The 19,009-nt window shown below is 39.3% G+C and overlaps 1 protein-coding gene across 1 annotated transcript in view; it reads right to left on the bottom strand.

Moving 5' to 3' along the window:
* PLPP4 (phospholipid phosphatase 4) overlaps window positions 1–19,009 on the bottom strand; it is a 66,167-nt gene that overhangs the window by 8,151 nt on the left and 39,007 nt on the right. The window contains exon 6 of the mRNA XM_056352826.1: window positions 27–197. Within this exon, the coding sequence (XP_056208801.1) occupies window positions 27–197 (171 nt within the window). The remainder of the gene's footprint in view (window positions 1–26; window positions 198–19,009) is intronic.

Raw genomic sequence — 19,009 nt, 5'->3', positions numbered from 1 at the left:
TAGAAAAAAGTATCACTGTAACTCACCTTGCCAGTGATGTTTGTAATCACACATACGTGACAGGGCGATCATCATGGCACAGTAGAGTGGGAGAATTGCTGCACAAAGCCTCCAGCTCTTCCCCCGGCCGTTTTCCGTGAAGCAGTGTAACTTTCCGGCTAAGTAGAACGTGGTAAAGCCAAGGCCTGAAAATGCAACTGAAAGAGAAACACATAATTACAGTATTTTGTCGTTAACACTATCCCTTAAGATCCTTTAGGATGTGACAGCAGGATCCTTCTACTGCAGAAAAGTCTTGGATTTTCTAGGGTGATATTAGGAGCTAAGGTAAGTTGAGAAGACCCATCTGAAAAAAAATCAAGGGAGTTTCACAATTTAAACAGCGATTCCCATGTAACCATATAACAATGCTGTTATAACCGAGTATTTTAAAAGGGATGTAGCAAATAGCCTAGGTAGAGAGTTTTCTTGGTTTGGTTTGGGTTTATTTTTTGTTTTTTTTTGTGAGGGGGCTGTTTTGTTTTGTTTTGGTTTTTTTATTACAGAAATCATGCTTACAAACTTAAAAAAACCCACTGTTCTTTGGGGCTGAATGGGAAAGGGTAGTGTCCCACAAGATCCATGACATACGTATGTTTTCCACAGCAGCAGTGTTACCTATGTGCAATGCAAGGAATCAGGCAAGCGAACACTGCGAAGCAAAGGAACTTCCTTCTCATTGATACTCAGCTTTCACATCATCTGACATGTCTGCAAATACAGTGGTACCTCTAGACATTCATCTATCCAACAACAATTTATTTTTTTTCCCTTTAGCAATTTACCTTTTTCCTCTGGGGGAGACATCAGCTGTGGAAAGAATCCCTGATTTTATTTGCACATTAAAAATGTAGGCAAATTTTTAACTTGAGTCACAAAAGTCCTTTCATGCTTAACCTTTAGCACATCTTTCCTGATTTTAGAGCTATTCTAAAAAGCTGAGGTTCAAAGCAGAAAAGGATTCACTTTGGACTGCCACTGAATTACACTTAAATGAGATTTTTAGGTTCCATTATCCTATTTCTAAAGAACATGCACAACTGGCAGTGATGACAGAACTCAGGCTCCAAGTTTCTATAATGAACTTCTTTGCTCTTGCAGCTGTTCACCTTCCAGAGAGACACTGGATGGATTTCTTTATTTTTATATGCATTTTTAATTTTTGTAAAAAATGTTTGATTTTTAGTTTTGGCTGTAGGAAAGTTAGTGCTGTGGCTGAACATGTGCCTCTGTGAAAGACATCTATTTTCTCCACAGATAGCATACTCAAATTTTCTGCTGACTGCAGAGATCAAAATAGAACATAAGCACATAAACCACAGAGAGCAAAATTATATTTATCCAAGCATTTGAAATCCTTTTTCTGACTACCTTTATACTTTTCATGTTTGTGATATCTAAGCACCTCTATAAGAGGTCATAGGTCCATTCATATTACAGAATTCTGTTCTGATATGAGTGAACTTAATGGTAAAATCGCCATCAGTGCTGAGTCGGACAGGCATCTTTTTTCAAATCTCCTGCTAGGGCTTTTCAAATGCCCTTCTCCTCATGTTCTCCAGTGCTAGATGTGATAAAGTAATTATTTGTGTTCTGCTGATAAATCTATGGGATGGTCAATTTTAGCTGACAGTACAATGGTGTGGTTTTGCAAGTTTATACTACACAGCTGTTTGAATGCAATTACTGAAGATTTGCATTTCATCTTCAAACACACAGATAAATCACTTCTTCAGACTGGCTGTGGCAGAGCAAGACAGAATGCTGATTAGCCATCAAACCACTGTACCACAGATATTGTTTCCTAGATGCTTTTTCAACCAGTGCTGATTCTGTACTTGTCAGAAGACAGTGGGAGGCAAACCTTAAAATATAATGAACAATCCTGAATAAATAGAAGATTTCTTGCAGACTGGGTTACCTTCTTGTGTACAGACCTTTGAGAGTCATATAAACTTGCTTTAACTTTCAGACTATCTATCAGACAAAAAATAATTTCTTCTGACATTTCTACATCACGGTATTCTTGAAATGACTGTATTTTCCAAAGAGTAGCATGTCGTACACAGAAACAGGCTGTGAGATGCACAGTCAGAGCACCAGGCTACAGCCACCACAGAAGACATAAATCTATGAGACAACATAGCTCAGAAAACTGGAATACGCCCTCCCTTTGCAAATATCCTCTCCAACTCTTAGAACCCAGGGTAGGCTGACACACCTAAAACAAATAAACGTTTCTTCTTCTTTCCAGTCTTGCGCCTCTCACATTTGTTAGATTAGCCACTGGAATATGACAAGACAACACTGCTCTCTTTTGTGCTCTCCCTGTGGCACTAAATAATTTTGGTGGCATCTGCACCAAAGATCTGCAGCTCTTTATAGGGTTTTTTTGATGGTTAACAACACACATTTGCATCTGCGTGAGGAGACATAGGGGTTGTCCATTCTGCAGACCTTTGAAACTAGAAACACGTCTAAACTTACCTGAGACTGCAAGGACAGGGCTACTCTGCGTTGTTCCACCTTCCAGTTGAGTAAATGGAGTGAGTAAAACTCTGTCTTTGATATTCAATATCAAGTGCAATCCTGGAATGAATACGTCCAAATACTTCCTCTGAAAAATTAGTTTTATTTTCATATTTCCATTTTCTATCTCAGTTTATTATTTTTTTAGATCTTTAGAAGAAGGAGAACTGGAATCTGAAGACAGTATTTCCAGGCAGAAGCATCAAGTGCTTTGTGGCTTCATTTTCAGGCAATCTACACCGCCTAGCAATTTAAAGGGCTTAAAGAAATACTGCCCAAACTATAGAGTAGGTGTTCAGCTCCACAGACTCCTACGCAGGATTACTAGCATTTGCCAGGCAATTTTGCTAGCACTTGTCAGTGTGTTGGACAGCCGCAGCAGATTGAGCTAAATGGGCTTTAGAGCAAAACTTGTGATATTTTCTTAAAAATTATTGCCCCAGAATTTGTTTTTTTTCAGGATCTGCCACATTTCCAGAAGGAGGTGCTTATGAATGAATAGGGAAGTTCAGCAGGATCTACACTTGCACCAGACGTAAAGGCAGATTTTGCCTTAGATGGTTGATGTGTTCCTCTAAGCTAAAGTTCAGGTAGAAAAGAGACTCGCAAACACTCCTCCAGGGGAACTTACGCCTAATCTAAGATGGAAAAGTAATATAACGATGCTCTAGCTTGTGGCTATGAAACTAGTGTTCTGCAGAGCAGCTTTACACTGCAATATTGTAAGATTGACTTCCCTCACCCTGCAGCGTGCACATCCAGAAAGAGCTGCTTGGCCCAATAGCCCCAGTGTGTGCAGAGTCAGCAGAAAAGAACGTGGAATTAAGAGCGAAACACTCCGGGATGTGGGAGTACCCATTATAAAGGTAACTATATATTTCAAGACAACTCGATTGTTGTGCACTCCATGCAGGCAACTCTGCCTGATGGCCGTATTTTGAAAATGATGCCGGTCAATAACATTAAGGAAAACAATTGACTCTTCAGGAATCCTGGGCCTATAGGCAATACTTACACTGAAGAATTGGTCGATCAGTAAAATATACCTGAGCATTTTTTTCTGCACCAGCTAGAGTCGGTACCTCAATTTATCACAAAGAAAACGGAAACACACACATGCACACATCACATGCCCTAACGTATTACATACTGCCTAATGTTATAATAAAAATTAGCATTCTGCGTAAGAAAGATTCCAAAGAATCAGCAAAGCAATGCTCCTTATCTACACAAATACTTCTGCGAAGGTGGTTTCTTCCTAGATCATTAGAAATTCAAGCTCTGTTTATATAAAGGCAAGAACAACATACAACACCAAGCAGACCTCTTCAGAGACATTGAAAGAAATGAAAATAAGACAAGCAGTCTGATTTAGTTTAAAACAGTGTTAACTCAAGATAGAGGTTGATGTAAATTTCAGACACTTTTTTTTTTTTTGTAAATTTCAGACAAAAAATTGATTTTAAGTGTTGGAAGAGGAGAAAGGAATGAATCACACAGTATAAAGCAATCAGATATTTTAAACTATTGCTGTACCTAACTCAAATCAAAGCCCTGACACTACCAGTTGCTGAACTCAGGATAACCTCTCCCGAGACAAGCCGCATGTTCTGTCAGGGCTTGAGAAAACGCTGCAGAGTTTGCAAATGCGTTGAAAGACTGAAAATGGAATATTTGCTTTGTAGCATCTCTGCAAGATCGCAGCTGAGACAAGGTTATCATTGTTCTAAGTGCTACGGAAACACACAGAGAGGACACCGTCCCACGAAGCTTAGCAACTAAAGATACGAAGGCAAAGGAGGCAAGGTGAAGTGCAGAGAGCAGAAGGGATTTGCTCAGTCAAGGATGAAACCTGGCTCCTGGAGCACCAGGGTCTGTGCCCTAGCTCAAGGCTTGTGCTGCCTCACGGTTCTCCCTCTGCCGCTGAAAGCTGTTACTGAGCTGTTCCCTTTAAATCAGGCAGCGATGGTTTCTTAAGAAATGAAGACAGATGAAGGGAATTTTGGTCTGAAAAGGGAAAATTTAAGTCTTACAGGAACAGGTGCTATGAGCTAACTTCAATGGGATAAAATACTTGAAATTAGAGGAAAACACCTTAAGCGGCACTGGATTTGTCCCGTTATTGTTTACTCCATTTCCTGTTCTACTGATAGCACCAGGTAACTGGTTTAGGGCCAACAGGGTTATTTAAACACCAGTAAAAATCCTGGATTTGCAAATCTTTATACCTTTCTGAACAGATTCTGAAGGCAGCTGAGATTCATAATGCATGTTGCTTTATTTGTATGGCTTTATTTCAAACCATAATCTACAAAGAATCTTTAATAATGCATACCCACTCTCCAGATAATATTAACAGTACCTAGATAGTCATGGTATCTAGTCATAAATAAACGTCAGATTGTGAAAAATCAAAATGATTTCTGTTCCCTTTTTTTACGCCTGTTCTAGCTGTTTCACTTTTCTGTAACGTAAGCCTCCTGGTTCTGTAGACCTACCAGTCACAGGTGTCTGATTCTGTTTGCAACACGGGTATAAACCATTCAGAGACTGTACTGCAAGTTCTGTCATACGGCCCAAGCCTGCAGGGCAGTAGAGAGCAAGCACACTGTCTTTGTCTGCCCATCAAAATGAATCCCCTATTCCCACTCTTGGAATGAGACCTTTGAATACCAGTTACACATTGGATCAATCAACTTGAAGCCACCACTCTAGGTCGGTCCAGTTCACAAAGTGTGCTGGGTTTGTTCCCTGCAGATAACGCTGCCTACTTTGCTTGCTGAATAAGGAGTCTTCAAAAGTTCACAGCTGGCAGCCAGAAGGGACCAGCTGACCTTTCCATCTGACCTTCTACATATCACACCAGTAAGTATGATCCACTTAGCACCAGAATGAGTTTCAATAAAGTATAATTTTCAGAGAAATACTCTGAAGACAGAGGAGCAGAATTATCTTGGATGCAAGAGGACTTGTAACGCCAGCCACCTGGTGAAGTTCTGACAAAACCATGATAAAATGGTAAACCACCATCATCATGGGCCACCTTCATCTGAGGATCAGATTCAGTACAACGCTTACAATAGAAAGAGAAATATGAACACTGCTATGTAGGCAAAAAAATCACTAAAGGCTCTCCAACAGTTTTCCTACAAGAACTGCTGCTCCCACTTGCAACAATCAAGCACAGGCAGAATTGATGCACTCTGTTACAAGCACCTACTGAGGTAGAAGCAAAAGGGGGTATCTGAGCATGTTTATTTACTGTTACAGCAATGACACGAGCAAAATACTTAACAGAAAAAAATGAAAACCTGGCATATCTTCTGCACACAGAGTCTATGTACTAACTCCTCATCCTGCAGTTGCATCAAAGGGTGCAGAACCTTGCCACCATGGAAAAACCTGCAGGGGATAACGGCACTCTGTAAAGGTACCCGGTCCAAGCCTTGCAGTTCTGATGAATGAGCAACCAGTAGGGGGTAAAAAAATGGAAGAGCCAAAAAAACCCCCAATTGAGTAGGGTTTTAGAACTAACTAGATAGCTGTAGACTTCTGTGTGAAGACAAAAAAGTGTTGTTGACCTTTATATCCTAGTGGTTTAGGAATTACCAACTTAAGAGAGTGCCTTTCAACTTGTTGTGTGTATGTATCTGGAACTGCTACTGGAAAGCACATTTTAAAACTGTACCATAGTGGCACTTGAAGCATGTCAAAAACCAGCATCCTCCCAGGCATTATCATTATTGGAATAAATAAAACTACATAAGACTCAATCTTTCAGTTTGCTTCTATCACCTTCTTTAAAAAAAAAAAAAAAATATTACAGAAGAAATAAGGCAGATGGTAGCATCTGGAGACGCTGCAGACTCCATCCTGACATCCAGTTTTCTCTAGCCAGGGGATCTAGGTGAATTAAAAAACCTAACTGTATGGACCAAACCACTTACCACGTTGAAATGCCTAATGTGAGAAACCGTGAACAAGAATCTGATCTAAAGCACCCCAAGTAAATTATTCATTAAAAATGTAATTGCTTTTGTGGGTGTTTTCTGGAAATTAAACTACCCCATGAGGACCTTCAGCTTCTCAAGCTTTAACGGATGCTTTGCTAAGCACACAATCCATGTCTTCTTTACACTAAGCAGTTTTTGAGCTGAAGAAAAAATTCTCAACTTATTTAAGTGGCAACAAATTATGAAACTGCAAAACAACCACTCAGACAGCCTATGTAACAATCAGAGAAAATGATCCATCTCTTTGTCTGTAATGCTTTATGCTTGCAGTGATTACTGTATATTTTCCAAATGCAAACACATACTATTCATCACTGGAATTGCACAGCAGCCTACTGCAATTTTAGCTAAGGCTATGGTGAACGTTTTCAGTTTCACACTGTTCAAAGACTGAAATATTTATCTTTCCTGAAGGAAAAAGTATGATACCAAATGGTTGCATAAATTTTAATGCTGAAATTCAATTCAAAGAGCATTTTATAGAAGTACAATTCCCAGAGAACGTTTAGAGCTTATTATCACAGGCAATTTTTTTTTTTTTTTCAAGTGGGATAGTCAATCACCTTCCCTTTGGCTTAACTTTATTAATTTCTTTTCAAAAAGAGGAACAGTTCAGCAGAAGCAACCTGAAAAGTACATCACAAAATCACAAATGTATGCACGGACTTGGGGAAACAAGGAGATATTGGAGACAGAGACATGTTAGAATAAAAATAGACCTGTATTATCTGAAACGCAAGTAATTAGAGCATTATTCATTAGGGGTTTTTTGCAGGACCGTCACAGTGAATTCTCCTGAACTTCTTTTGTTTTTTCCTGACATATTTTATTTTCATGCACCCTTCAAGACACCTCATTACACTTGAAATATCTAAAGTGGTCTCAGCGTGCATCTCATTGCTACCAAAACATAAGAACTAAGTTCTGATTTGTTCAGCTAATGACGCCATTTACAAAAAGTCTTAAAAGTGAACCTGTTCATAGCCTGCTTTGCCATTTCTGCTGACAGAAACCTTGAACACACACACACCCCCCTTCTCTGAGATCACAATAAAGACAAGCCTAAAAGGGCTCTGATCCTGGAGTCACTTTGAGGAGAAGGGGTCAGCATTCACGCACAAATCCAAGCAGCCTGAGCATTAACGCAAGCTACAAGAGGCTGTCTTGTAAACTCAGCCCTGCTCACACAACTGTGTCAGAGCAGAAAGACGGCTTTTCTCTGCCTGGTGTGTTTTTTACTCTTTACACACTGCCAAAATCATCACGCTTCTCAATTACACTTGGTGAACTGGGTCCACCTAATGAACTTGTATCAGATTTAAACCTAGGACAGAATGACATCAGGATGCAACTGGTCCTTGAACACACCCATGATGGTGCTGCTCTAGTGTGGTCCCTGGCTAATATACTCTCCTCCTTACAGGTATCAGGAACACCAAGTGTTGACTGAATTATTTTTTGTTAGATTTGATGTGCATCCCTTTATGCAATAAAGTCCTGATACCATACCTCTAGTTTCTAGAGAAAAAAAAAAAAAAAAAAAAAAAAAAAAAAAAAAAGAGATAAGAGTTGCCAGGTTAATTCAAACAGGTCAGAACTAATTAAACAGCTACTACCCTGTCAATTATCAATAACCAGAGAATAAATTTCTCTTTCTGCTAGATCTCGGTATCAATACACTATATAACCACAAGTTTTAGACCATCAGCTCTTCATTTCATTGCCATAGGGGGATTTATGAGATACCTAGCTACAAATAATCCCCGTCTAGCGCAATTTTTTCTTTCCAGTTCAATGTTGGAATATACCAAGTCCCACACATTGGACCCGGGCAACTTCTTACTTCCTGCTTTGCTATACATATGTCATCAGTAGTATCCTTGATAACGGATCACATCCTGCTCAACTCCATGTCCTTCTATTCACCATGCTAAGTATTTGTATCAATCTTTCAGGGATGCGCATTTAATTTAAAATTTGTTTGAAGTGAATTGCAGAAGCATACAGAGGAGCATGTAAAATGCAGTTAAAAGACATGTTAGAGACGACCTTGATGGAAAGAAACTTTTTCCAATCATCTGATGGAGGATCAGAATGATTCTGTCAAACACACAATGCAGCATGGTAGGCAGTGTCAAGGAGTTTGCTGGATTCTACTAGCGTTAGTACTGCCTGCAAATAATCCCCCAAAATATTTCAAAAAGAAACAAAGGAAACCCCAAGATTATGTACATCCAGAGCAGTAGGGTTATATAGAAGATCTCTACTTCTCTTTTCATGCTGTGAGACCCAGCAGGAATAGGAAAATGTTATTTATTCCTGCTACACTGCAAAGTGCAAAGCAGTGAAGCCTGATCCATCCACCATTCGCAAGAGGAACTTATCATTGGGGGGGGTCATGTAAAGAAGAAGGGTTTGAGGGGAAAAAAAAAAAAGGCAAGCAATCTGAAGCCTTCTTCAGTCACACTTTATGTAGCAAAGTGAGAACATCAAGAGGAAAGTGGCTGCGCATTATAATATACTGAATTTCATGCACACTCCAAACTTGTAAATAACTCCCTCGAGAGAAACTTTAACTGTCTTGAGAGAATCAGGACTGGAAAGTGGGTAGCTTCGTTTCCAATGCAGTCTAGATCCTCTGAAGAGAGCAAAAATAAAGTTGCTATCTGTCCCTTTGGAGTACACCCTAGAACTGGGATTAATCTCTTTAATCAAGCAGAGAAAAGGAGAAAATATATTACCATTTACTACCATAACAAATAATTCTTATTGTGTTAAATGCTACAGTGTAAAAGACGATGCATAGAACATGTTTGCTAGGCAGGATAAATACCAGTGAGGAACTACTGCTTTACATTGAAATATCATGTAATAAACCCCCACATTTTTTATAAATTCAGAAAAAAAACAGTCTTCCGGAGGTGTGCTTGACGCCTATACATAATCCGAACCTCTAACAGACTAGCAAGAGTTGATTTATTATTAGAGCCTGAAAACTAAACTTTAAAGAGTTCATCTCACAAGTCCCTCATGAATTCAAACAGCCTTTGTTATTGAGTACCGAGAGGTAAATATGTCAGAGAAGAGGTAAAAGCATTAAACACAACCATTCCTGAGTATATTTACAGTTTGAATTAAAAAGTCAATAAACCCCACAGGAGATTGTATTTTTTTCCTTGCATATCTAAGAAATCCATTCCTTATTCCCCTGGATTCTTCTTTAACAGGATGAAATATTTGAGGGAGACACTGCCATACAACTGTTAATTAAGAGATTTATCTTGAAAATAGGGGAGCAGCAGCAATTACTGCCAAAAACCTGTGGCTTATAGCTCATCTGTTACTTAAAATGTTCACTTTCAACTGAAGGAAATATGATTATCCTCCATGAAATTGCTAGCTAAAGATAATTAACAGTTCAAATTTAGATACCCAACTATAATTACATGTACTGTGGTAATATTTTATATAAATTATCATAGGATAGCAAACAATTCTATCGAAATTCAGTAATTTCTTCACTCTGAAGCACATAAATATTTTTAATTTTTCAAACAAATTAATGCCTTTTAAATTGTAAAAATATTTTCATTTTTACAACTGACTAATTTCAATTATTTCGTGAAAAAGAGGAGGAGGAGCTAAGCTAGCTGTCCTTTCACTCTAAAGACATAATACTTCCCAGCCTCCTTTTTGATTTTTAGTGACACAGCAAGGCACACCACAAATACATTCGCTTAATTAGTGCTTCATCAAGCAAAACTGGCGCAAGCATGAACTGCATAATCAGCTCTGATGTCGTCAGAGAGGGCAACTCCTTGGGAGCAATACAACGATAACGCACTAGGCAGTGACAAGCACTGAGAGGAACAGTTTGTTGTGGAGAAAGAGAGAAAATATTATTTTTTTTATTTTATTAATACAATCAGCTAGTCAACAGCAGAGGGGCTATTGCTTTTGTGAACTGCTGTAGTAGTCCTCACCAGGCTAAGATGACAACTCACACCGAGTAGACACCTAGTCTGACTGTCTAATATATAGATATCTAATATATAGATAACTGTTTTATAGCGGGGGCGGCGGGAACCAAGACATTTCTCTCTCCTTCCCCCAAACCCAAGGAGCAGACTGGACAGAAAACTATTTTAGGAGTAATCTTGAGAACACCTTCTGCCCAAATAAGCAGAGTTTAACTAGTTGGACTGGGACACATCCAAACAAATGCAGATATTGGTATGTGAACCAGTTATCAAGACTAGAATTGGTGCAGATAACTAGGCATTTCCAAGGTATGCCATACAACGTTTTTTGGTAACAGAATTAAAGCCAGACCCATAAATAGACACATCCAAATTACACTCCCGCTCCTCATATTTAACTCCTACCCATTACCTACCCTACAGCAACAGGCGTTCTCTGGATACAGTGATACTCTCTTCTCATTCAGACTCTAGCCTCCTGCCCTACTAAACAATTCCAGAAAGTGATATACTAATTCTGTTGCTTGATAACATACCTTTTAACCCTTGCCTTTAGACTTTTTTGTTATTTACTGCATCTAGTAGTTCTGATTTTCTAGGATCTTGCTGTGTTCACGCACACAAACTTACCGATGTCAAGCAAGTAATGAAAGAAAACAGGAACAGCGGGGAAGACTGAGAACAGAATGGCATAACGTATTTTCAGTTGGAAGGGACCTACACTGATCATCTACTCCAACTGCCTGACCACTTCAGGGCTGACCAAAAGTTAAATCGTGTTGTTAAGGGCATTGCCCAAATGCCTCTTAAACGCTGACAGGTTTGGGGCATCGACCACCTCCCTGGGAAGCCTTTTCCAGTGTTTGACCACCCTCTTGGTAAAGAATTGCTTCCTAACGTCCAGTCCGAACCTCCCCTGGTGCAGCTTTGAACCATTCCCATGCATCCTATCACTGGATACCAGGGAAAAGAGAACAGCAAAGGTGTCAGGCTAATACAATGAAGAATAAAACGACTAATCATGTAACAGAGAACTTCTTGCATCCCTGAGCACCTCTCACCAGCACAAATCATATTTAGACCTGACTGTCTCTGGAAATGCTATGACATAAAAACCATCTGGCCAACAATTCTGATTTCTGTTTTTGATTATTTCCCTCAGTAACATTATCCAAAGACTTTTCTTCAGTCCCCCCTCCTCCCCTGCAAGTGATTTTTCTTTTTTTTAAAAAAGATCCCCTATGCTATGATGCACTGTCAGTTTCACCCATGAGTCCAACTTACATTGGCTTCCAACATGATCAGACACTTTTCCAACATACTGATTCTCCAAAACTTTCTGGTTGTTTAAACAGAACGTAGGAACCCTAGACAAAGAGACTTCTAAACCCACTGCCTCAGTTCAGACTGAAAGAAGCAGAAACTGAAAGTCTCAAGATAAAATCACCAGAGAAATCAGTTGATTGCAACAAAGCAGTATTAGTTTTAAAAATATTTTGCATAAGCATTTTTTGTGTAGGTTTCATTTGATAAAACACTGACTTCATTATTTGCTCAGTCCTCTGCAGATGGGAGGAAAAAAAAATTACCTACTTACTTCTCTGTAATAGCTGGTGCTTTCTACATTGAGCTGACAGTAATAGCAAAATCCAAATGAGGCTTTCTGCAGATGTTCTGTATTTTTGTCTTTCTGGCATAAACAGTATGCTTGATTTCCTGCATTTATCTCATAGCTTTTATCTCAAGAGACTTAATATCCCTTTGTTTTCAAGAGACCTAAATTAATGTTTTTAGAAATATTTATGATTGAGATTTCTGCAATTTGATAAATCAGTCAGCAGCCTCTAAAGAAAGGTGCCTAGCATTTTAACTTTATAATTTAATTTCAAGGTTTTTATTGATTTATTTTTCTTTTGCTTACAGTAGAGTTGTAGTTGATACTCTTACTGAAATAATTCTGGATTGATTCAGTTATTTGCAGTACAAGAACATGTACTTATGTGAGTCAGCTCTCTCGCTCTTGCTGCTCAGAAGGGGTCTGAGTCAACAAGTAGTATTTGGAGACTGGTCACAACTAGCTCTTGTAGAGTGGAAAACACACACCCCCAACTCATGAAGTTGATCACCCTCTATACAGATTCACAGTCCCCATGGGAACAGAATGATCAGTCTTCCTTCCTTGCAAGTGGCTCAAGTCTAGGCAGAGCACTCTCACACATAAGAGCACTCTCACACATAATCTGGCTTATCCTTACCGTGGGCTCGAAGACCACAGCGTGACGCGAAACAGTGCTACAAGAGGGGACTGTCAACACTGTCTTCACAGCGTATGCCTGACCAGCATGAAACTGCTGCCACAGAAAGCCCTACCCTCACACTCTACAGATGTCGAAAATTACCCTATTGAGATAAGCAGAATAAGAACTGCTTCTAGCAGTCATTCCTGATCAAACTTGGCCAAAATGTTTCACAGCTGACAGGACTGGGGGTAAATTCATACACAAACACCAGCTTCTAGTTCTCAAAATAAGAATTCTGACCAGACCTATGATTCCCTATTTTCCTCTTTGCAGAGGAGGAGGAAGGGTTATCCTTCACAAGGCCAGGGTCTGACCTGACATTAAAGTTAGAAGAGAGCAAAGACACATGTTTATGCAGTGAATACAGTAAATATGCAAGCCAGATATGGTTTTCATTGGCCATCTACCTGCTTCTCATATACAGTGCAGTAGCCAAGCTTCTCTTACCTCCCAAGTGCTGCCTAAAACTGCCCACTGTTGAGTTTACCTACCTTAAAAAGAAAGCTCTATGCTGAAGAATATATTACTGAGGAAGAGCTAACAACACTTCTGGTTTAGAAACATCTCTACGTTTGGTTTGTTCTTAACAGAAATGCTACACAAAAGCATATCAAACAGATTTGGGGGCATGCTGTCAGCGCGATGCTGCAATGGTAGTTTCAAGGAATCTCCATATTTGCCAGTGCTGTAATGAGACTTCTTCCTTTAAAGATGGTCAGAAATTGATGAGCCAGCCTCCTCGGTCTGAGTTAAGTTGAGAGCCATCCATTTTCAAATTAGTCTTGAGGTTTCTGACCCATTTTGCTCCAGAGAAGAGCTGTCACTGCTGCTCACAGATGAAAATTGATCTTTAGATCTCTAGTGTAACTCAAAGCCCTCTCAACTGAAAAGGTCACTCAGAAGAACAATGGTCTTAGCTTTACATACTGCTGAAGTCTACAACATCACAGCAAAGTGTTCTGCAGGCGGTGAAATCAAGCATATAACTTGATCCTAGATTGTGAATTTTACCCAAAATGCTAAAGTTAGGTAAAAGAAAAGGAAGAATTAGACCAAAAGGTAATTAAAATTATTCCCTACAAAGATGAACGCAAAGTGAACAGCTACAATAACCAAGAAACAGCAATAGCTGCTGGGAAAACTGATTTATCAAAGCTAGGCTCAGAGATTTGCTTATAATCCCAGCTCACTTTTTAACTTCAGCTCTCCAGCTCTTGAGGAAGAAGCATGTTGACTCACGGAGTCATTCATTCTATTCCTCATTAATGACCCAGGATTCAAGATGATTTCATGTTTTTTCTTACTTTCCTCTGAAGTCTCACTCTGCTCGAGTGCCTGGTATGACCTGGTCTCCTGAGTAGGAAAAGCAAAACCAAGTAACAAGCCCCCACCACCTCTTCTTTAGTATCCTACGTCAGTCACAAATTACAGTGGACTGCAAGTCAGCAAACCACAGCCCTAAGATCAAGAAAGCAACAGGCTTACCTGGTACTTTCTGACTTTTCGTGCAGTACTTTGTATTGCTAAATAACATGTTACCATGAAGAATCACATTACTTTCTGCTTTTCTCCAAGAAGGTCTGCTGAATTTTGCTAGACAGCGGAGAGATGTAACATCTCATGCTTCAGTTCTTTTAGTCATTTTAATGAAAAAGGCTGGGTGCTGGTGAGAAGCAAAGAGCTTTTACACGGCTTGGAAGGAAGCCTACTGTTTGCAGAGAAACTGATGGAAAGGTAAGGACCTTGCCTTTCACCTTAAGACTGAGTAGAGTCTCAGACAGGTAAGTGGCAAGCATTGACAAAGATGAATAGCGTACCTGCATGGCTATACCTTTTTGTAACCAAAAAAAAAAAGTGGCTAAATAGTCACCTTATTTATCCCAATAATAAGCATTAATAGCTGCTTGATAAACTGTCACCTGAGCCAGTCTATACTCAAACTCTGGATAGCTTGTGGAAATCAGCTGTTGATTCCTCCTAGAAAAAGAGCGGGGCACAGACCTTCAGCATTCATCTCTATTCTGCATAAGGGAACTATCTCCCGAGTACTGCCTCTAAAGGTGAGTATGCTGCCGTTCCTGGAGGAGATAGGATGCTCTGTAAGGGATGAGTTGGCGATACTCATGGCCATTTCCCCTACTGCCACCTGCATTCAATGACAATCATGAAATGCAAATACCGACAGCAGCATTAGCTTTCCAGCCGAGACTCTCGTTCTGTGAGGAGCCTTACTGAAGAGCAGTCCTAAGGAGCTATACAGAACTTCGCTTCCAGGAAATACCTGGACGCTGGAGGGAAAGGCATGCATGTTCTTAACATCTGTAGGATGTGGGGGCTGATCTTACTCACAAAGGAAGAGACATTAATGCAGCAAGAATAGTCAGCTGGGATTCCTCTCTCCTTACTCGAAGACAGGGCTGGGGGATCTCTGCAGAATTTTCTTGTATATTCTTAAGCTTGTTACAACGGATTGAATAATTACTGCTGTATTCCTAATGGAATCTGACAATTAAAGTAGGAAATTACTATTCAGGGCTGGTCTGAAGATGTAATCTCATTTATTACGCCAGCAGAAAACAGTAACCAATTGCTTTTTTCCTGTTGCTGTTTGTACTTCCTTTCCTAGAGACACTGCTCTTTCTTCCAACAAACAAGCACAAATGACCTCATATCCAGTACTCTTGCAATGTGCATACCCTGCTTTTAATATAAACAGAATCTACAATGTGTAACATGCTCCACTAGCAATGTTTTCATAACAATTTATTAAAGTACACAGTAGGTATTAAGATCCTAATTCCTTGGTCACTTGGTCCATTAACCCTGTTTGTTGATGACTTCTCTGATGTAGTAATCATGACTATTAATAGATTAGAATTCTCAGGCAATTCAGTTCTGGTATTGATTTTGATCAGAGCAAGATTATGCCCTATGTTGGAAGTGGATGTTTACTTTGATTTGCCATGAGTTTATACCTGCAAAGGCTCATCATGAAAAATGACACTGTGAAAAATCAATTCTTCATGATGTTAGAACTGATACAACCTTGCAAATCTGGCCACGGCAAACATCAGTGACAATTAGCAGTGACAGATTACTACCTAGGTCTTATTTTCATTAAAAGTGCAATTTATTAAAAATAAACAGTGAAAGGAACCATTTTTTTGAAAAACATGAATTCCTTATAAAAATGGGGTCAACCAATACATAAAAGTTGACTGTTTACATATAATTTACCATCTTGTCTATGAGGACTGTAAGGTAAGTCTGAACTATACTTTGAAAGGCAGAGAAAATAATTTTCTTCTTCACTTCTAAAAGGCCACTGTTCTCTCAAACTTATTGAGACGCCTTGGTTCATCAAGGAGATAATTAAAAAACATATGATGTAACGGTCACTGTTATTGTTCCAACAACCACACAGTCTGATTATAGGCTTCATTTCAGATTTCCGACTGAACTCTCTGATTTCTTCAGCAGTATTCAACAGTAATCACTACAACTCTCTTTCAGGCAATATAATATAGAGAAGAAAAAAAAAAACAAAAAAACAAAAACCACAATCAACAACGAAAAGCACACACAAGAAATACGAGCTTACACAGCATGATGTTAACATTCACTCTGGAAGCTGTACAAAGCAAACTGAGACGTTACCACAACATAATTTCTTCAAACCTTGTTTTTACCTTGCAAAAGGGAACCTCTGGAATCAATAAAGATTCCTATTAGAAATAAATAAATAAATAAATAAATAATCAATGGCACAATTTAGCCAAAATTCAACTTTTCAAATTAATATAAGTAACTGAATTGCAGCTACAAAAATAGTCACATAAGTATTTCATTTATTTTGCTGCTAGTACAGCACTTTTATACAGAAAATGATAATTTTTTAATTGATTTTATTCCCATGAACCTATCCAATCCAACATCAAATTGTAACTTTAATCATCTCTCCAGCCACCGTGTTATTCAATTGATTAATTTTTATCATGTTTGTTTTTCAGCCAGTTGACGTGAAATCCACTAGCATCGAATGAGACGGTTCTATCAACAGCCAACATTAATCTCCTGAAGTCCAACACAGGGAACTGCAAAGCCCTGTGCTGGGGGAGGTAGAGCCAGACTCCTCAGCGGGAGCCAGTAAAAGGAGGAAAGACAACAGACACAAGCTGATGTGCAGGAAATTGCATTTAAACATAAGAAACAACATTTTCACTGTGAGGGTGGTCAAACACCGAAACAGGTTTCCCTACAAGAAAGTTTGTGGAATCTCCATATTCAGTTACATGGAAAATTCAACTGGGCACCGTCCTGGAGGAATGGACACTCACTGACCCTGCTTTGAGCAGTGAGGTGGGATTTCACAAATTCTAGAGGTACCTTCAACCTAAAAATTCTGTGAATCAATTGATAAGCTCATACCAACCAGACTACCAAGTGATTATTCATTTATTCCTAGCAGACACATCTATTTCAGGATGCGTATTTGGGTATTCATGGCGATCACAGACACAATCGGCCGCTGACTGCTGATACTAAGCAGTACAGGCTCCAAAGAGGTTAAATTAAACTCTCACCAAGCCGTTTCTTTTTTCCTTCAGCACAACGGTATCAAAAAACAGCTTCATGCAGCTTCCTCAAATCTACAACAGCAATCCCTTAGCTGAAAAACATAGCTTAAGTAATTCTGACCAATTCAGAAATAACACATTCAAAAATAGTCACTAAATAAAGCTGAGGCCGAAACTCTGGCAATTGCAATCTGCTTGCACACGTTTTGAGTAAAATAAGAGCCTGAAGGGTGTTATAGCATGATGAATTAATCACTTCTTCTAAGGCAGCAAACAGGGTCAAGAATTTGGCATTTCATTCACACAGAATTTTTGGTGTTTCTAAATAAAATGTGTTGTGTTACTATTATTTGCCCATACTTATATGAGGACTTCATTTCTACAGTCATGCCAGCATGTAAGATATCTGACCGTGTAGAAAATTATTATCTTTTTAAAACCTAAACAACCTATTTTACTGACCAATATTTGAAGCAAGTCTGTATTGCCCGAGTTGCTACTTTTTTCTCAGAAAGCTTCAGGAGATAATGAACTCAGAAATCATTTACATGGCAAGCAGATCCGAATACAATACTACGGGTTTTGCTGCTGTTGCAAAGCTACATTTACATGAGAATGGTCTATTGCTTGTGGAGCTGAGGCATGAAATAGGTCTCTGGACACACCCTTTTTGTCTACTATATCTATACTTTTATATAGTATACTTTTTGTATACTATATGGCTTTGGATATTCCTCTAGCACTTTAATAATAATAGTAACAAAATCTTACGACTACCCAATAAAAAGTCCACAGATGTGAAAGAGAAGGCGGGTTGTGACAGTAAGAGCCCCACACTCTGAGATCACTCCGTGATGCTCTCCTCAACCCTCCCTACCATGGCAGGTCACAGCGTCCATAACCAGACACAGGAACGCGGGATCGTTCCGCGGTGGATGCAGCACAGCCCTACTGCTGACTGCCAGCTCAGCCGTGTCTGGTTCATCTACTGGCTGCTCTGGTAAGTAACACAACGAACATAAGCAAACATTTAAGGTCAGATTGAATCAGGAAGCTGAGCCAGTTTTGGCAACGGGTCAATACTCACTCATCAAACTATATTAACGTAAACACGTTAATACTTTTGCAGCACTTTTTTCCTTGCTGTTAGTGGCCTGTCCTCCAATTCTGGGTTAAAGACTCAGTTAAGATGCCATGGACCACACCTTTCTGCCTATGATTTAGAGCTCTGTGCCTGAAACTTTGTACCACAAACTTGGGAAGATGATCTGCATTCATATTTTATGACAAAATCTTCACAGCTAAAAGCTTAGGGAAATTAATTTCAGACAGCAATAGGAACAAGACTGGGATTTCTACAAACTTGTGCTTCTAAAACATGCTTCCCTTGAGAGCGGTTTTTCCCATCTTTTGTAGTATCCCTCAGTCTCCCCCTCTTCATACCCTAAACTACCTACTAGTCCTCCTTCATCGTACACACAAAACATGCTCAACTCCTCCACCTGCAGAAATCTACCTGAAGTCCTGGTAAACGGTGCTTTAAATAAACCAGCACTCAGCATACAAATAGT

Source organism: Falco biarmicus, chromosome 9, assembly GCF_023638135.1.
Source record: "Falco biarmicus isolate bFalBia1 chromosome 9, bFalBia1.pri, whole genome shotgun sequence".
NCBI classification, from domain to species: Eukaryota; Metazoa; Chordata; class Aves; order Falconiformes; family Falconidae; genus Falco; species Falco biarmicus.
Note: the sequence above shows the minus strand (reverse complement) of the source record. Positions and strands in the feature narration are given on the sequence as shown.